The sequence below is a fragment of the Lampris incognitus genome, chromosome 10 (genome assembly GCF_029633865.1).
Source record: "Lampris incognitus isolate fLamInc1 chromosome 10, fLamInc1.hap2, whole genome shotgun sequence".
Lineage (NCBI taxonomy): Eukaryota > Metazoa > Chordata > Actinopteri > Lampriformes > Lampridae > Lampris > Lampris incognitus.
The window spans coordinates 22,516,415-22,537,954 of record NC_079220.1 but is presented as its reverse complement, the minus strand read 5'-3'; the positions used below and the strand labels follow the sequence as shown (position 1 = coordinate 22,537,954).

General features: G+C 42.5%; 1 protein-coding gene across 1 annotated transcript in view; it reads right to left on the bottom strand.

The window, feature by feature from the left end:
• Window positions 1–16,075, bottom strand: part of samd14 (sterile alpha motif domain containing 14) — a 71,991-nt gene extending 55,916 nt beyond the window's left edge. Inside the window, exon 1 of the mRNA XM_056288373.1 lies at window positions 16,039–16,075. Within this exon, the coding sequence (XP_056144348.1) occupies window positions 16,039–16,075 (37 nt within the window). The remainder of the gene's footprint in view (window positions 1–16,038) is intronic.
• Between the last annotated feature and the right edge of the window lie 5,465 nt (window positions 16,076–21,540).

Below are 21,540 nucleotides of genomic sequence, written 5' to 3'. Positions count from 1 at the left end.
GACTAAGCAAGTGCCATTTTCTAAAATATAAGACCTCTAAATAAAGAATCAACTGACGTCAACCACATCCTTTGAGTTTTTTAGGTCCAGAAATACGGGCACACATACACACACCATCACACACACTATCTCCGCAGTGGACACAGAATTGTGCTGACAGCAGAGTTGTGTGAGGTAGTTGACCATACGCATATATGCAAGCACACACACACACACACACACACACACACACACACACACACACACACACACACACACACACACACACACACAAACTCTCTTTCTATACCCCCACAGTAGGCTGACAGCAGAGCCTCTTAGTAACTCCCCAAGGAGTGTGGCGGTAGGAAGGTAAACCTAAAGAAGGGGGTGGTGGAGGAAAAGAGGACAGAGGGAGAGAGAGAGGGAGTAGCAAGGAAAGGAGAGGAAAAGACAAGATAAAGAGGGAAGAGAAGAAGAAAAGAGAAGAAATTAAAAGAAGATAAGAAGACAGAGCTACAACAGACAGACTAAACCTCATATAGTGTTGGCAGTGATGTTTATCAGTAAGGGGTTTGTGAGAGAGAGAGATAAAACAATTAAATTAGGCGGGCAGGGGTGGGTGCTGAAAAGAGAGAGCGAACCAGAGAGAGAGAGAGAGAGAGAGAGAGAGAGAGAGAGAGAGAGAGAGAGAGAGAGAGAGAGAATTATCATGATGGTGGGGAGAGAGAGGGGGACATTAAGTTATTGCTTGAGGATGTAGAAGAAAGGCAGAGAGAGAGAAAGAGAGAGAAATTACATTAGAGGTAGATGGCTGGAAAAAAGGGAGACACTCCAGACACTATGAGGGGTGGGGGTGGTAGAGAAAGAGGGCAATCAGAGAGAAGATGAACCAAGGGGGAGGGCATGAGAAAATGGAGATGGCAAGAAAACATTAGAGAAGGAAAAGAGACTTGGTGGGAGGACAATACTCTAAAAGGAAACACACTAGGAATATCCATGTTTATCTAGAAAAGAGTATTTGAGAATACCTACTGTATAGGAATAAAAATTGGACACAAGAGTTAAAGGCTTTACATGATAGTAGGTATCTACTATGCAGAGGGCAAAAAGTAAAAGCTAACATTTCAACAAACTGGTACATTTTCGGACACTGGATCTACAATACTCACACCCTTAGTATTGTCTTGATAAGAATCATTGTGTACAACAATCTATGTTTCAAACCCCACCTTAACAAGGTGACTAAGACAGAATTCTTTCATCTTTGAAATATTGCCAAGGTTCAACCATTCCTAACCTGGCTGGATGAAAAACTCATGTGTGTCTTCAAGTCAAGCAATGAGACCCTTCCCTTAAGGGTATCCCAAATAAAGACAGTTCAGAATTCTGCTGCCAGACCTTTAACAAAAACAGAAGGAACACAGCGAAAACCAAGATGTCTGCGACTGCGATAGATTAATCTTTAAAATAGTTTATTTCCAAGTTTATTCCGGAAAAGTTCATTCCAAGTTTATTTTCAAGTCAATTTTCGGAGCTCAGTGGGCCAAAAGAAAGCCGCTAGCCTTACAGACAAGGTTGAGGAGATTAAGAAATCTCTTGACTTCTTCTCGACCGAGATGGGAACAGTCACCGCTCAACAAAAGAAGATCTTGGAACTGATGGATCAAGTCCAGTCACTCAAGAAGCAAAACGCGGAAAAAGAAGGATAAAATCTCTGGAGAACTGAGTGGTCGTCCTTGAACAGTACTCCCAGATAAATTATCTGATTATCATCGGCCTAAAGACCAGACATCGGACCAACACAGCAGTGGCTTCTGAGGACAATGCAGCCTGGAGCAGGGCTAATGCCTCCCAGGATGAGAGGGAATCACTGGTACATAAAGTATTTGGTTTCCTGGATAGCAAGGGCTTTTCTGTCAACAGCAGGGACATCGAGGCTTGTCACACTCTGCCCATCAAAAACAAAACTACAACGCCAGCTTTAATTATCCACTTCAACAACAGGAAGAAAAACAGGAGCTTTTCAAACAAGGATGGAAATTAAAGGGGTCTGACGTGTACATAAATGAACACCTCACCAAGAAAATGCGGATATTTCAAGGAGAGCACACATACTAAAGAGACAGAGCAAGATCCAGGGTACATGGACAGCAGGCTGCAAAATATTCATTCAGCTGAATGGATCGACACCAATGGCAACTAAAGTGCTTATCATATGGAACGTAAATGAACTGGACAAGTTTGATGTATGAAAGCTGGAAGACCAATCACTACAAGGTGACAGGATGAAAGCATGAAGATCTTCTCATTCTGTTTTACTCAGCCATTATCGAGTCCATCATAAAATCTTCTATTACAGTATGGTATGGTGGCACGGACAGTCAAACATGGAAAAAACTGCAGCAGATGGTGAATAAGGCATCCAAAATAAAAGGCAACCCATTCTCCTCAGTTGAATCTCTACATACTCACCGGACTGTAAAGCGAATAAAGAAGATCCTCTTCGACCCCTCACATCCTGCTCATCACCTCTTCCAGCTCCTTCCCTCGGGGAGGCGCTACATGTCACTGTCCACTAAGACTAAACGCGTCACAATTTTTTTGGGGGGAGGGGTTCCCCCTTTTTCTCTTTCTCCCCAATTGTATATGGCCAATTACCCCACTTTTCCGAGCCATCCCGGTCGCTGCTCCTCCCCCTCTGCCAATCCTGGGAGGGCTGCAGACTACCACATGCCTTCTCCGATACAAGTGGAGTCGCCAGCCGCTTCTTTTCACCTGACAGTGAGGGGTTTCACCAGGGGGACATAGTGCGTGGGAGGATGATGCTATTTCCCCCAGTTTCCTGTCTCCCCTGAACAGGCACCCTGACCGACCAGAGGAGGTGCTACTGCAGCGACCAGGACACATACCCGCATCCGGCTTCCCACCCGCAGACATGGCCAATTGTGTCTGTAGGAATGCCCGACCAAGCCGGTGGTAACACAGGGATTCGAACCGGCAACCCCCGTGTTGGTAGGCAACGGACTAGACCACCACAGCACCCGGACGCTCTCAGCTTTTTTCCCAGAGCTACCAGGACTCTGAATTCCTCCCTATAGTTCCCTCCTCATACACCACTGATCTGGCATGCATACTACCATTCACCTAATTGTTGTGCGTAACATGTTTGTTTCTGTTATTCTGTAACTGTATTGTTTGTGATAATATGTATAGTGTCTGCTGTTGTCTATGGTTGTATTGTGCTGCAGAGTTTAACGTGTACCAAAAACAAATTTCACCGGCCTTGGTCGTGTGGCTAATAAAACAATTTTATCTAATCTAATCTAATCTAATCTAATAACATAACAAGGTAACTGAACTCACGAAACACACCCATGTCAAGTTTGGAGAGAAACCACTCATCCATACAATATGAAAAACTGGACTTGAAAACTTTCAAATTTACAGAATATAAATCACAAGACATTGAAAATGACACAACCCTGAGAATAATTTCTACAAGAACACATACAGACATTGTGAATATCAATCAAAACACCAGTTAAAAAGAAATGTAAAAATGGATGGAGCAATATCAATAATTCACAGGAGCCTTAGTTCAAACTTTTTAAAGATCAATCACTGCTTAAGAAAACTGGACAAGAAATTCACAGTAATTGCAATATCTGAGACTTGGCTTAGTGAGAAACAGGCAGCCGTGGTCGAGACTGGAGGATATGAAACGTTTTTCATTTACAGGATACAAACAAAAGGTGGGGGAGTTGCACTGTACATCGATGAAAATTATAAATGCAAATATGTTAGGAATATGTCATTTGTCTTGGCCAATATCATTACAGTAGAAATGGATTTGGAGAAATCAAAAAATATTCTAATAAACTGCATATACAGGAAACCCAGATCTTGTATCAACACATTTAAGTAAAAGCTACTGGAATTGCACAACAACAACAAAAATAATGAGAAAATGGTTTTTGTATGTGGGGATTTCAATATTGATCTGCTAAACCCACAATAACACAATACAACCACAGAATTCATCAATTTAATGTATAGTACCTCAATCACAAGGCCAACTAGAATAACAACACAGTGCTACACTAATTGATAATATATTTACTAATGTTACTGACAAGGAAGTAACAAGTGGATTATTAATAAACAACACAAGTGGTCATCTGCCAGTCTTTGCAGCCATACAGAGCTGTAGTAGGACCAAGAATGACACTAAAACCATCAAAACAACTAGATGACACAAAACTGGAATAATGTTCATGTGGAAGATGTAGATGTAGCCTATGACACATTTCTGTCCACAACAACTGCTCTCTATGAAAAAAAAAGTCCTCTAGTAAATAAAGTAGTGGTATAAAAATATGCTGAGAAACTGTGGCTAACTAAGGGAATATTAATTGCATGCAAAAGAAAAAAATCTGTTATATTAAGAATTGCTCATGGAAAGAACAGCAGAGACCAAACCCCAGATATATAAAAACAAACTAACAGGAATTATGAGAAGCAGCAAAAAGGAATACTGCAGCAAATTACTGGAGGAAAACAAAAACAACATTAAGAATACATGGAAAATATTGAATGGCATTATTAAAAATGGAAGGGGGGAGGTAGGATACCTCGACCATTTCCTGACCAAAAAAAAAAAAAAAAAACAATACAACCACTACTGATATGGCCTCAGCTGCAGATGAGTTCAATAAATGTTTGCCAGTGTTGGTAATGGTTTGGCTAGGGAGATTGCAAAAACTAGTAGTAATGATGGTGTAGAAAGTAAACATATATATGTTAAAGAAACAATATTTATAAGGGGGACTGACGAAAAAGAAATGTTGACACTGTGAAAAACTCAAGCGCAAGACATCCACAGACTGGAATAGTATTGACATGCCAACAGTTAAGATATCATCGAATGTATACTAAAACCCCTGACACATACACGAACCGATGTATTCCCAAGAAAAATTAAAACAGCTAAAGTCATACCAATCTGGAATAAATCTGGAGACAAACATGTACTCTCAAACTATAGACCTGTTTCCCTGCTTCCACAGTTCTCTAAAATACTGGAAAAAAATATTTTATACAAGACTACATGATTTTATCATAAAACATTATGTACACTATGAACAACAATATGGTTTTAGAGCTAGCAGGACAACCTCATTTGCACTGATAGAATTTGTAGAAGAAATTACAAAGGCAATAGAAAATAAAGAACATGTAGTAGGGGTATTTCTGTACTTAAATGGAGACTGACATGCCTTTTCCGAACACATTTTTTAACATTGGGAGTTTGAATCATAACCGAAAATAGGTGTGGTTTTATGAATTCAAAGCTATTGGCTACTGTCTACCTGGGTGGGTGGGGCTCGGTACCGCTCGTCACTTGTTATTTACAAAAAATGTTGAATAGCGAGAGCGAGAGGGGAACCTCTGTGAGGATTACAGTTTCCAGGAGGAGGATTCGGTGATACAAATAACTGTTAGTTAGATAGATAGATAGATAGATAGATAGATAGATAGATAGATAGATAGATAGATAGATAGATAGATAGATAGATAGATAGATAGATAGATAGATAGATAGATAGATAGATAGATAGATAGATAGATAGATAGATAGATAGATAGATAGATAGATAGATAGATAGATAGATAGATAGATAGATAGATAGATAGATAGCAATACGTCGTAGCAAGATCGATAATAAAGTCTCAGCAAAATAGCACAAACTCGAGCAAAGTGGCTAGCAGGAGGGGGTGAAAGAATGGCTTCTCCGTGGTTTTATAGCATCTCGCTACAGACACACCCTATATGAAAATTAACTGGTGTCTACATATCCACCGGCACAACTGGTCATTGGACACTATCTACAGTCAGTCAGAGATCTCTCGAGTGGCCGCAGACGCACTGTTTTGGCAGCTGAATTTCTCTGTGATCACATTCCAACTCGGAACATAGCCTATCAATAGGAATTTTCAGATTTTGATGTCAGTATCACTTTAAAAAAAAGCATTTGACGCTGTAGATCATGGGTTACTAATAAAAAAAATACAAAGATATGGTATCATGGTATGCAGTTACCTACAGAATAGGTACCAATATGTAAAATTACAAAATTTCAAATCACAATTACCGAAGGTTAAGTGTGGGTGCCCCAGGGCTCAGTGTTGGGACCATTGTTGTTCATATTGTACATAAACAATATATGTAAAATGTCAAAAACCCTGAAAACCATTCTATTTGCAACGATACAAGTTTACTCTGCTGTGGAGACAACTTGGAACAACTCTTGGATACAGTGAAAAAGGAATTGAGCAGGATGAAAAGTTTGTTTGATTCAAATGAACTTACACTGAATTTAAGCATAATCTTTGGGAATCGATCTACCAACTCAGACAAGAAACTCATGAATAATGACGTGGAAATCGAAAACGTATCTGAAATTAAATTTCTCTGCGTATTAACAGACAACAAATTAAGTTGGAAGCCGCACATAAATTATATAAAAGCTAGAATATCAAATCAATTGCAATGCTGAACAAAATCATAGATCTGCTAAATCAAGCTTCCCTATATACATTGTACTGTTCCTTCATTCTCCCATACATTACCTACGGTGTGGAAGTGTGGGGGAACACATCCAAAACAAACACAGATCCAATCTTAAACCTCCAAATAAGAGCTATATGAACTGTAAATCTAACAACTTACAAAGAATCAATACATCCACTTTTTATCAAAGTAAAAGCACGAAAATGTAAAGAGTTGGTGGATTTTAAAACTATTCAAATTATGTCCAGCATAATAAATCAACAATTACCTATTAGTGTCCAAGGTATGGCTGAGAGAAATTAAACACAATTTGAGAGGAACCTGCATATTCAAATAACCACCAGTAAGGACAGATGCAAAACATCAGTAAGTTACAACCAAGGGAGTTGGTTTGCAGAATAACTGCAGTGATGAGCTGAAAACATGTGGTACTTTGTCTAAACTAAAAAGACTCTTCAGAAACAAAACATGAAATGGTTATGAAATGGACCAGTGACCAGTTTTGTTTTTTTTCCAAATGGGTTGATATGTTTGAGTCGACTGAGGTAGATGTCATGGACACTGATGGCTGTAAATTGAACTTTTTCTATTATCTGTTTTTAGCTATTATCAATGCATCATACATGCATGAATAGTATAAAGGGGTAGGACTAGAAAAGTTCTCAACTTCTTACCCCTTTTTTAACATCTACTACGACTACCTTCAGCTACTCCCGTTAGGGGTCGCCCCAGCAGATCATCCGTTTCCATTTCTTCCTGTCTTCTGCATCTTCCTCTGTCACACCAGCCACCTGCATGTCTTCCTCACCACATCCATAAACCTCCTCTTTGGCCTTCCTCTTTTCCTCTCCCCTGGCACGTCCATATTCAGCATCCTTCTCCCAATATACCCAGCATCTCTCCTCCACACATGTCCAAGCCATCTCAAGCTTGCCTCTCTTGCTTTGTCTCCAAACCGTCCAACTTGAGCGGTCCCTCTAATATAATCATTCCTAATCCTGTCCTTCTTCGTCACTCCCAATGAAAATCTTAGCATCTTCAACTCTGCCACCTCCAGCTCCGCCTCCTGTCTTTTCGTCAGTGCCGCTGTCGCCAAACCATATAACATAGCTGGTCTCACAATCATCTTGTAAACCTTCCTTTTAACTCTTGCTGGTACCCTTCTGTCGCAAATCACTAATGACACTCTTCTCCACCCACTCCACCCTGCCTGCACTCTCTTCTTCACCTCTCTCCTGCACTTCGCGTTACTTTGGACAGTTGACCTCAAGTATTTAAACTCATATGCCTTCGTCACCTCTACTCCTTGCATCCTCACCATTCCACTGTCCTCCCTCTCATTCAGACATATGTATTCCGTGTTGATCCTACTGACTTTCATTCCTCTTCTCTCCAGTGCATACCTCCACCTCTCCAGGCTCTCCTCAACCTGCACCCTACTCTTGCTACAGATCACAATGTCATCTGCGAACATCATCGTCCATGGAGACTCCTGCCTGATCTTGTCTGTCAACCTGTCCATCACCATTGCAAACAATAAAGGTCTCAGAGCCAATCCTTGACCCCTTTTTTAACATGATCGGTATTATTTGAGTTGCCTATTTGTCATTTACATGTTGCTAATGATTTTGTTTTTATTTGTTTTTATACCTTATGTTTTCTTTAACATGTTCAGTAAAAAAAACAAAAAAAACATTGAATTTGATAGAAATGAATGTTTCCAGTTTTAGCAACACTGCACCAGCTCCCTGTATCTTTCAGAATCAATCTCAAATGCCTTTTACTTTTATATGAAGCTCTAAATGGCTTTGGACTAGCCTACATTCCAGATTCTCTGCTGCCTTATGTTCCTATACAGGCCCTCCGGTACTCCAGTGTTGGCCTGTTAGTCTCTCACAACCCAACAAAAAGAAAACTGAGGACGCAGTCATTTTTAGCTATGCTTCTGAACTGTGCAATACACTTTGCCTGATATCAGACAGAATTGTCAACTGTTACTATATTTACATATTTATATTTCTTTATATTTTTATATTTTAAACTATATTTACACTCACTCCATTTCCATCTTTTAATTTAGCTTTTTAATTAAAACTGCCTTTCATCCTTTCATTTGCACTACTCTTTACTTGATCATCAATTTACAATTTTTACTTTCATTGCCTTGTAATATTTTCCTTTGATCATCTAAATTATTTGTAATATTTTAATCCGTTGTTAATTCTAAAACACTTAAGTGGTTTGAATAGTATTTTTTCCCTGTGATTCCTCTAATTTGTCTGATTCTTTCTGATGTAAATCAATTTGAGCTCCATTTCATGTATGAAATGTGTTTTCTAAATAGTTCAGTATTATTCTTATCACTGATATTAAGTTTATCAGCTGTGCTTTGGAGAAAGGCTCTGTCATCTCCATGGTGAGCAGCACGTCTATAAATACTTAAGGCATTATCCGACGTAGCTACCCTTTTGGTATTCCATATTGGCCATCTAATCAATCTGTGCAGCCTTCTTTGAATGTGTTTACAACTGAACATAATTCTGTCTGTGCACGCCCTTTTTTATGTCAAAGCAGAATCATTTTCGCCAAGGAGTGTTGAGCAGATTTTACAGATTGCTTTGTTTTTTTTGTGCAACCATGACTGATGAGTAATGTAGTCAATTGAAGCAATGAAGTCCTCACTGTGTGCTATATTGATGCTGTCCTGTTCACAGATTTCCCACGGCTCCTACACGTACCAGAATGCATTACACTATATCTTCTGTACCGTTGTCCATAAAATCCTCTGTGCTAGTGTTGTGGGAAGTAATTTCCACCATCGGAAACGTTGCTTAGCTGAAAGAATGAGGGACACCTGGGTAGTGTAGTGGTCTATTCCGTTGCCTACCAACACGGGGGTCGGCGATTCGAATCCCCGTGTTACCTCCGGCTTGGTCGGGCGTCTCTACAGACACAATGGGCCGTGTCTGCAGGTGGGAAGTCGGATGTGGGCATTTGTCCTGGTCGCTGCACTAGCGCCTCCTCTGGTCGGTCAGGGCGACCCCCGGATCGGCAGAGAGGGGGTGGAGCAGCGATCGAGACGGCTCAAAAAGAGTGGGATAATTGTCCCGATACAGTTGGGGAGAAAACAGGGGGAAATCTGAAAAACAAATTAGCTGAAAGAATGAGGATGTGTTTTTTGAACAGTATGTTTAGCGTAGAATAGAGTATTACAAACCCTGCGAGGATTTCGTTTATCAAGCCGCCAATTGACATCACGATACCTCACTTAGCGGCCAGAAAGACTCAGGAACAACTGCAGGTAGGGGGCATCCGGTAGTGTAGCGGTCTATTCCGTGGCCTACCAACACGGGGATCAACAGTTCGAATCCCCGTGTTACCTCCGGCTTGGTCGGGTGTCCTACAGACACAATTCGCCGTGTCTGCGGGTTGGAAGCCGGATGTGGGTATGTGTCCTGGTTGCTGTACTAGCACCTCCTCTGGTTGGTCGAGGCGCCTGTTAGGGGGGGATAGCGTGATCCTCCCACGTGCTACCTCCCCCTGGCGAAACTCCTCACTGTCAGGTGAAAAGAAGCGGCTGGCGACTCCACATGTATCGGAGGAGGCATGTGGTAGTCTGCAGCCCTCCCCGCATTGGCAGAGGGTGTGGGGCAGCGACCTAGATGGCTCGGAAGAGTGGGGTAACTGGCCAAGTGCAACTGGGGAGAAAAGGGGGGGAAATCCCCCCCCCCCAAAAAAAACACAACTGCGGGTATTTTTCATGGCCCTGTTGCAAATAAGGTTGAAAATTGATAAATGTTCCCTTTAAGAGAGAAGGTGGAAGGGGAAAAAATACAGGTAGAAAAAGAAAGATGGGTAGAGAATGAATGAAGGTGCTTGGGGCGGGTGGAGGAAAGTTAATCAAGTGTTGCGGGAGGCATATCTCCTGGACAGCTCCTAGTTTTCACTGTGTGAAAACAATTTTTCTCAGTTTATGTTATTGTGTCCTCACAGTGCTCCATTTCATTGTGCTGAACCAGCAATCTATAAGCCACTCTCATGTCCTAATAGAGAAAGTTCTTCCCAACTTTTATAGGGAGAATCAATTAACTTTAAAAAAAGGTCTCACAGATCAGGATTATTAGCTCTTCCAGATGCATTGTGAGCTTGTGGATGTGAGGCCACTTATGACACACAGGTACTAATTTTCCCAGGTTTCTTAAAGGTAGAACCAGTAGGATTGGTCGGTTGCAGTTTGTAAACACAAAATTCAAAGTTGGTTCCTCCTCCCCGGCTCAAGGTCACCAGAAGGACATGCCCCCTGACCGCAGTTGCCAGAACACATCCCAGTGAACAGGTTCACTCCGCATTGCTCTTCTTCCCCCTCCTCTCCTTCTGTGCTCGCCAGCAGAACACATCCTAGTGAACAGGCTAACTCCGCATTGCTCTTCATCCCCATCCTCTACTTCAGTGCTCGCCAGCAGGTGAAAGTCAACCCCAGATTCACTCTCGTTTTGGAACGAACTTTGCGTTTTGCCTTGCTATGTTTGCATCTTTTCGGCAGTGTCCTCCATTGTCGTAGCTTCCGCTTGGATGCATAATTATGAACATTTTCATAGAGTCCTGTTACCCAAAGGTTAATGCCCAGAAATTTCCTGTACACAGCAAAATAAGAAAATAAGAAAATACAGGGAGAGAACAGGGTTTCTGCAAAAACAGACACCACCACACACGTCTAGTGAGTCATAAATGATGATGACCAGGACAAATGATGAAGAGGGATTATTTTTGTATGAGTCTGTACATTGATTTTTTATTCAATCCTACTCGTTCTACCTTTAAGCACTAACAGACTGCTGGACCTAAAACACAGAAGAAACTACATGTTAATTTTGCAAGCTAGACATTACAAAGAATCTTGAGACTCCCATTTATGCTCACTGGCTAGTTATTGCCATCCTTGTTCACTTGGCAAGTTCATTTCCAGTATTTTCACTGTTCTCTCTTTTTGTCTTTCTTTTACTTTTCAATCTTACTTCAGCTGTTAGATATTGTTTCAAACTCGCCATACAAGAACACAAAAATGGACAAGAATCATTCACTCCACTCTTGAATAGTGTTATGTGCTTTGTATTTTATATGTGAGCACTGAACAAAGACACATTCGTTTTTTATGTACAAACTTATCTGTACTCATCAGTTGCTTCTCCGAGGTCGGGTCGCGGTGGCAGCAAGCTAAGTATGGCATTCCAGACGTCCCTCTCCCCAGCAATGCTCTCCAGTTCCTCCTGGGGAATCCCAAGGCGTTTCTGGGCCAGACTGGACATGTAGTCCCTCCAGCGAGTTCTGGGTCTACCCTGGGGTCTCCTCCCAGTTAGACGTGCCCGAAAAACGGATAACTCCGATTTCTTGTGAAATCTATTAGTGCAGTCTATCGCACAACAGCTCTTTCCCATTTTAGATGCGTTTTCGTTGTATTCAAACTGGACGTTAATGCCACCACTCAGTCTTTTTGCCACTCAGTGCCGCGTTACCGCTGAGTTCCGCATCTGTGACGTCACCTGCATACCCTCTATTGGGGGGGAATAATAAAGACATTTTACTTGTAATTACAAAGGAGATATTTTTTCAGTGTCTATTTCGGTGTGAATTTATTTGAATTTATTTGATAACCATACTAAGCATTTCCTAAGCTTCAATCAAATGGTAGATAAATATAAAGAATCACGTGATCTATTGTGCAGATATGTCCAAATGCAAAGTGCCTTGACTAAATCATTAGGAAGAACTGTTAATTAGATTGTTATCATGTAGGGGCATAGCTTCGAAGATCTGTCATGCTACAGGAACAATTATGTGACTCCTTGATCAAGATCAATAAACATTGGACAGGAGATCTAGCTGTGGACATAATCCCTGTGGATTGGAAGCCATGTCTGGATAACATTAATATAATTTCCAAAGAAATGGGCAATAGGTTTTTTCCACTGAAATGAATACACAGATGGCATCAGACACCACAACAACTGTATAAATGGAACCTATTACCAGTAGATTCTTGCTGGAGCTGTGAAGGAAATTGTGCCTCTATACAGCATTTATTTTGGTCATGTCCAACACTTAAGGACTGGTGAAATAATATCAAAGAGATTATGTTTGAAGTCCTAAACAAAAAGTTCCAAATCTCTGCAAAACTGTCCATCCTGGGCTCAACCCCTGAGCTCCAGGGCCCTGACTTCTCCCCCGAAACAGATGGATTATTTTGGCTCTTACAACTGCCAAACGGATACTACTGAGACACTGGAGGAAGAAACACCCACTCCATTATGAAGAATGGTCTACAACAACGGCACAGTTAGCTGCTTATGAGAGAGTGACATGCTCCCGACTAAATAAGCTTGATCAATCTATGTTTATGAGGGGCCCTTTCACCAACTGGGTAGTTGTAATGTAGTAGTCATCTTGGTAATCCAGTGTTATCAATAGACTGTTGTGCTCATCCTTTGAGAAAATGTCAGTGTAATAGTCTGTTCTTTCTGTTCCTTGTTTTCTATTTTGTGAGTGAGTGGGACTTTAGTTTTGATGGTTTGCCAGTGACGTGACTTGATCCCTGTCTGTGTTATTTCTGTGTTCAAGCTTTCAGTAAAATGTTCATTACAAAAAATAAATAGGAGAATCTGATGTAATGCATCCTAATGTACACATAACGTAAGCAAATTGAGAAGACATCACCTGTCAATAAGAAAGCGTTACAGGAAAAAGGAAAAAAGAAGTGAAATGGAAAAAATTTTTATTTTGGCCTGCTTCCGGTCATATTCTCTTTTTACGTTCTTAGCTTCTCTGACACCGACCGTAGATGTACCAATAGAGCTGCACTTTGCTTTAGCTTTTTCCAGGGCTGACAAGTCGTTCCTGATTTTTGGTTGCGGCTCTCCTTTATAAGACCAAAAACGCATAATTTCCTGTGTGCACCTAGACTTTCTCACCATTGTGCCAGTAATGCACAGGCAATTAGATAGAAAGATCCAAGCGGTCTCATGTTACACAGTTTGTTCCACTGAGACATGAGGAAACCAACTTTAACACTAATAACACGTTAATGGTATTATTTCACCATGAAGTTCTCCTTTTGCAGCTTTATATTGCCGCAGACTTGACTGAAACTGCACATACAGTGCATCCGGAAAGTATTCATTCACTTTCCTCACATTTTGTTATGTTACAGCCTTATTCCAAAATGGATTAAATTCCTTTTTTTCTCATCAATCTACATACAATACCCCATAATGACAAAGTGAAAAAGGTTTTGTAGACATTTTTGCAAATGTATTAAAAATAAAAAACTGAAATATTGCATGTACATAAGTATTCACACCCTTTGCTATGACACTCAAAATTGAGCTCAGGTTCATCCTGTTACCACTGATCATCCTTGAGACGTTTCTACATCTTGATTGGAGTCCACCTGCAGTAAATTCAATTGATTGGACATGATTTGGAAAGGCACACACCTGTCTATATAAGGTCCCACTGTTGACCGTGCATGTCAGAGCAGAAACCAAGCCATGAAGTCCAAGGAATTGTCTGTGGACCTCCAAGACAGGATTGTATCGAGGCACAGATCTGGGGAAGGGTACAAAAAAAAAAATTCTACAGCTTTGAAGGTCCTGAAGAGCACAGTGGTCCCCATCATTCGTAAATGGAAGAAGTTTGGATCCACCAGAACTCTTCCTAGAGCTGGCTGCCCAGCCAAACTTAGCAATCAGGGGAGAAGGGCCTTGGTCAGGGAGGTGACCAAGAACCCGATGATCACTCTGACAGAGCTCCAGAGTTCCTCTGTGGAGATGGGAGAACCTTCTAGAAGGACAACCATCTCTGCAGCACTCCACCAATCAGGCCTTTATGGTAGAGTGGCCAGACGGAAGCCTCTGCTCAGTAAAAGGCACATGACAGCCCACTTGGAGTTTGCCAGAAAGCACCTTAAGGACTCTTAGATCATGAGAAACAAGATTCTCTGGTCTGATGAAACCAAGATTGAACTCTTTAGCACCAGGCACCTCTCATCACCTTGCTAATACCATCCCTACAGACAATTCCTTTGACTTCATGGCTTGGTTTCTGCTCTGACATGCACTGTCAACAGCGGGACCTTATATAGACAGGTGTGTGCCTTTCCAAATCATGTCCAATCAATTGAATTTACTACAGGTGGACTCCAATCAAGATGTAGAAACATCTCAAGGATGATCAGTGGAAACGGGATGAACCTGAGCTCAATTTTGAGAGTCATAGCAAAGGGTGTGAATATTTATGTACATGCAATATTTCAGTTTTTTATTTTGAATACATTTGCAAAAATTTCTACAAAACCTTTTTCACTTTGTCATTATGGGGTATTGTATGTAGATTGATGAGAAAAAAAGGAATTTAATCCATTTTGGAATACGGCTGTAACATAACAAAATGTGGGGAAAGTGAATACTTTCCGGATGCACTGTGCATCCATTGGTTTGCACAAAGGTCTAGAAGTGGACACAACCCTGAATATTTGACAAAAAGATTTTACTAGCTCAGCGGTGCACCAGAGTCCACATGGAGTGGTCACAACTGCCAAAATGATCCAAACAATAAAAGCTTATGAAGTTGGCACCGGCTAACCTACATAGATGTGACAGCTACCAGAAAATGGCTCTTGGGAATGAACGTTGGATGTGGTCTTTGTTTGTTTGTTTTGGAAACAGGGTTGTCAAAGGCAAAGATGATTGCTTGTTAACGTTCCTGATAAAAAAACATGAAAGACAAACTAAAAAAAAAAGTAGGTGCTAATGGGGGCATCCAGGTAGCGTAGCGGTCTATTCCATTGCCTACCAACATGAGGATCGTGATTCGAATCCCCGTGTTACCTCCGGCTTGGTTGGGCGTTCCTAAAGACTCAATTGGCCGTGCCTGCGCGTGGGAAGCCAAATGTGTCCTGGTCGGTCGGAGCGCCTGTTCAGGGGGCAGGAAGAACTGGGGAGAATAGCGTGATCCTCCCACGCACTGCGTCCTCCAGGCAAAACTACTCATTGTCAGGTGAAAAGAAGCAACTGCCGACTCCACATGTTTCAGAGGAGACATGTGGTAGTCTGCAGCCCTCCTCGAATCGGCAGAGGGGGTGGAGCAGCGGCCGGGATGGCTCGGAAGAGTTGGGTAATTGGCCGGATACAATTGGGGAGAAAAGGGGAGAGGGAAAAATCACAAAAAAAACTAAAAATGCCGGTATTTTAATAGCTAAAATAGATGAATGTATGGTGCGCGCACAAACACACACACACACAACCACACGCATACATAAAAAGACGATACACAAATATTCCCACAAACACATCGGTGAATGGGGAGTTTTTGGTACATGGGAAGTAGAAGATATATTTATACTGATGTGGCATTTATCTTTAAGGTATGATCTGTGCAGGAGGACTGTGTGTGTGTGTGTGTGTGTGTGTGTGTCTGCTTGCATGACTCACCAAACACGTTTTCAGTATCCTCCAGGGTAGCAGACATGGTGCTTCGCTGTTAGAGAGATGGTGGCAGAGAAAGAGACAGGGAGTAAAGATCAGATGACTTAATAGCTGAGATAAATTTGATATAATTAATTAAGACGATCCCTTTTGGACCCACAGCTATCATCCATGCTCTGAGATCACATAATGATTATAATGACAAGAAGTTATTCAGTCATTCAGTCTGTCACTTCTGACTTTCAGCCTGTATTTCATCCTCCTCACGCCTTCTCACTCTCTTCACCCCTCTCAATTCTTTCTTCCTCTTCTCTCCACGCCTCTCTCTCTCTCCTTCACCCTCTTTGCTCCGTTAGCCCCTCCTCCCCCTTCTCTCCGCCCGTCCCAGCTCCTCTATTTCTCTCCTCCTTTACTAGTCTCCTTCCTCCGTCCCACTCACTTAACACTTTGCCTCCACTCACTGATCTCTCACTCTACTCCTCTTTAATCCTCTTTACTCCTTCCACCACCCAGTCTCCTCTCATCTCCTCTCCTCTCCCCTGGCATGCCCCCTCCCTCCCCCCCTTTGCTCTTTACTCTTATCTCTCCGTCCTACTCTACCTCTGATAACTCCCCTGTTGCTTCTCTTCCCTCCTTCCTTCCCTTCTCTCCTCGCCTCCTTTTAATCCCCGTTGTCCCCCACCCCATCTCCCCGTCGCTGGCTGCAGTGTCTCAGTCTGTCTGATTTGGGCAGACCTTTTAAAGGTACCATTAAAAATTAAATTCACTCGGAAAAAAAAAACAGTGTGGAGAAGCACCATCAGCTGACACACACACACACACACACACACACACACACACACACACACACACACACACACACACACACACACACACACACACACACACACACACACACACACACACAGTACGTCTAAATTGAGAGTTTCATTTTCTTTACCATTTTTGCCATAGGCACTTTTAAATCTCTCCTTAGACCAGTGACATGTTTCTTGAGATGATAATGTTCCTTGCTATCCAGTAAATCTAACCGAACAACTTTTTGCAGTGTAGTAACTGATCGAATAAATTTGTCAGCATCAGGAAAATAATCTTTGACATTAACCGATTTACCAAATGTTTCATCCAGAAAACTATTAATCTCCTCCAATGAATATAAGTTTACATTCTAAGAATTAATGTCCGCTACAGAAACACTATCAGATTGAACTTCAGATTCACACTCCATATCAGTCACATGGTCACGCCAACCAGCAGGCTTCATCACCTGCTTCTCTGCCCTGCTGTCCATTTCAACCTGCAGCATCTCTGCCTCTTGTACTGAAAACTGTTCCGACCTCCCAATGTCGTCTTCCCTCTGCACTGTCCTGACCGACAGGTTCAGCCTCCACCTCCCCTGCTAAATTATCTGCAGACACAGAGCCGCATGCATCGACCACCAGCCACACTCCGTACAGGGGGAGCATCCTCGAGCAGCGTTCGCCCACTTCTCTTCTTCCCATTGTCAGCCGCAGCGGCGTGTTGCTCACCACTGTCAGCCACATCGTCCCGCTGCTCACCACCGTCAACCACCTTGGCCACAGCGGCCTGCCGCCCGCTACCACCAACCACATCAGCCCGCTGTTCATCACCACCGTCAGCCACCTCAGCCGCAGCGGCCCACTGCTCACCACCGTCAACCACATCGGCCGCAGCAGCTCGCTGCTCGCCACCGTCAGCCACGTCGACTGCAGCGGCCCACTGTTCACCACCGTCAGCCACATCGGCCGCAGTGGCCCACTGCTCCCCTCCCTGCTGTCACACACATCAGCCGCAGCAGACCCCGCTGCGTGCTGTGTATGTGGACAAGTAATCCGCTTGTGATCCATATCGCCACACTCAAAACACTTCATACTCCCGGAGCTAGCATATACCATACAGACCCCCCCCCCCATGCTTAACACGGAAAGAGACATTCAGTGTTCGAGTTGGAGAGTCCACATACATAAACACTTGTCTCCGCAGAGACTGAACATGCTTCAATTTGGTGTCCTTACAACCCAGATTCACCGTCTGGAATCCACTCGCAAGCTTCCCGGAGTGCCTCAGTTTTAGCGCCAGCATCTTGTTGGAAACAAAAGGAGGGATTTCCGGACATGGTGAGCTGGGTGGAAGGCACCGGGGAAATTAGTGTAAACTCACTCACGTGCCTCAAAAACAGGGACGGCATCTTAAGGGACGCCATGCCCGGCGAGAGGCACGGCTCACCATCTGCCAAAAACAACCACCGAACACACCCCAAACTACACAAAGAACAACCACAACCTCAAAACAATCACATAATAAACATAGTAGGGAAAAAAGGAAGAAAAATCGAGGAAAAAAGGCACAGATTCTCTGCCAAACTCACCACACACGCCACCACCAAACTCCCAGCATGCAGTGCAGAGAGAGAGAGAGAGAGGGACATGTGTTGTTCACCAGTGTGTATGCATTTGTGTCATATTTGTTTGGTATGAATACTATATGTATGTATGAGTGTGTAATTTTTTGCATGTTTGTATTTGTATATGTTTATATGATCATACAATACTTGACATTTCTCCTCAGCTGTCTTTTTCTGTCTGACTTCTTACTGGTCTGTCTTTCTTCTCCTCATATGAAGGATTTAAGGGTGGCTTTATTAAATATGAATGGGGTAGAGATGCACAGAAAAGAGCTTTAATAACAGAAGTAATCAAGCAGAAAAGTCTGAATGTGTTTTTTCTACACGAAACACACAGTGACAGCACAAATGAAATAGACTGGTGGGCAGGACAGCATGTCCTTAGCCATGGAACAAATTTTAGGGCAGGAGTTGCCATTCTATTTTCTTCTGCCTTAAATGCAAACATTTTATCCAGCAGCGATTGTGAAGGGCAGAGTCCATATGGTGACAGCTGAAATAGAGGCGTTTAAGTTTAGTTTTATTAATGTTTATGCACCAAACAATGGCTCTGAGCATAAAGGTTTTTTTTAAAATGTTGCAAGAAAAACTAAGTGGCATTAATCCAGGAGGGTGTATTGTATTGGGTGGAGACTGGAATTGTTGCACTGACTTTACTTTAGATAGAACTGGAGAGGAGCCACACCTTCAGTCATCCTCTGCCCTATCCCCTGTCTTAAAGAAAATTGATTTGGTTGATGTGTGGAGGATGAAACATCCTTCAGTTAGACAGTACACTTGGGTCAAAATATCAGATGGCAGAGTTAGTGCAGCTAGATTAGACGGGTTTTACATGTCTAGTTCTTTTACTGCTCGAGTTGTTAATTGTCAGATCCACCCTGTTGCTTTTACAGACCATCATATAGTTTTAATGGAGCTGGTTTTATCTCCCACTGGAAAACGATTGGGTTTTTTTTAGCATTTAAATGTTAAATTATTACATGATCACAGTTTTTGTGAATATTTCAAAATGTTTTGGGATCGTTGGAGCCTTGCTAAGAAAAGCAATTTTTCTTTACTCAATGGTGGGAGGTAGGAAAGGCCCAAATTATAGGGGTTTTTTTGCCAGTAATACACATATAATTCCACAGCCAACATTAGTTAGAAAAAGAGATAAGAGACCTGGAAGATGTTTCTGTCTCACAACTTGATCAGCAGAATAATAATCTCCTACACTGTAAAAGACAGCAACTGAACTCCTTCCTGCGAGAGAGAGATAAAGGAGCTTTAGTCTGAGCACGCTTCACCAGACTCCAAGACATGGATGCACCAAGTGCTTTCTTCTTCAATTTAGAGAAGTCAGTGGTTCCAAAAAAACAAAAAAACAAATGGTGTGTCTTCGTCTCCATCTCCCTGATGGAAAGGTGACCACAGATTCCGCTAAGATGAGGAAATGTGCAGTGGACTTCTACACAGACTTGTTCAGGGCAGAGGGCTGTGATGTGGACTCTGCTGCAGAGCTTCTACAGGGCCTTCCTCAGCTGAGTTCAGAAGAACAGGATACATTGAGCTTGGACATACACTCACCGGCCACTTTATTAGGCACACCTGTCCAACTGCTCGTTAACGCAAATTTCTAATCAGCCAATCACATGGCAGCAACTCAATGCATTTAGGCATGTAGACATGGTCAAGACGATCTGCTGCAGTTAAAACCGAGCATCAGAATGGGGAAGAAAGGTGATTTAAGTGACTTTGAACATGGCATGGTTGTTGGTGCCAGACGGGCTGGTCTGAGTATTTCAGAAACTGCTGTGGGATTTTCACGCACAACCATCTCTAGGGTTTACAGAGAATGGCCCGAAAAAGAGAAAATATCCAGTGAACGGCAGTTCTGTGGGCGAAAATGCCTTGTTGATGCCAGAGGTCAGAGAAGAATGGCCAGACTGGCTCGAGCTGATAGAAAGGCAACAGTAACTCAAATAACCACTCATTACAACCGAAGTATGCAGAAGAGCATCTCTGAACGCACAACACGTCGAACCTTGAGGCAGATGGGCTACAGCAGCAGAAGACCACACCAGGTGCCACTCCTGTCAGCTAAGAACAGGAAACTGAGGCTACAATTCGCACAGGCTCACCAAAATTGGACAATAGAAGATTGGAAAAACGTTGCCTGGTCTGATAAGTCTCGATTTCTGCTGCGACATTCGGATGGTAGGGTCAGAATTTGGCGTCAACAACATGAAAGCATGGATCCATCCTGCCTTGTATCAACGGTTCAGGCTGGTGGTGTTGGTGTAATGGTGTGGGGGATATTTTCTTGGCACACTTTGGGCCCCTTAGTACCAATTGAGCATCGTGTCAACGCCACAGCCTACCTGAGTATTGTTGCTGACCATGTCCATCCCTTTATGACCACAGTGTTCCCATCTTCTGATGGCTACTTCCAGCAGGATAACGCGCCATGTCATAAAGCTCGAATCATCTCAGACTGGTTTCTTGAACATTACAATGAGTTCACTGTACTCAAATGGCCTCCACAGTCACCAGATCTCAATCCAATAGAGCACCTTTGGGATGTGGTGGACCGGGAGATTCGCATCATGGATGTGCAGCCGACAAATCTGCGGCAACTGCGTGATGCTATCATGTCAATATGGACCAAACTCTCTGAGGAATGTTTCCAGTACCTTGTTGAATCTATGCCACGAAGGATTAAGGCAGTTCTGAAGGCAAAAGGGGGTCCAACCCGGTACTAGCAAGGTGTACCTAATAAAGTGGCCAGTGAGTGTAACTCTGGGATGAACTGACTGCTGATGTGTCTCAGATGGCATCGGGCAAGGCTCCAGGAATTGACAGCTTACCATCCAACTTTTTAAACGCTTCTGCAGTGTTTTGGGACAGGATCTTCTGGACATTTTTAAAGTGTTTTAAAAAAGGTATACTTCCAGTTTCCTGGAGGCATGCAGTTCTCTCTCTGCTGCCTAAGAAGGGAGATTTAGCTCTATTAAAAAACTGGAGACCTGTAGCTGTTTTGTAGCGACTATAAAATCCTCTACAAAGTTTTATCAAACAGACTGAAAATGTTTATTGAACTGTTG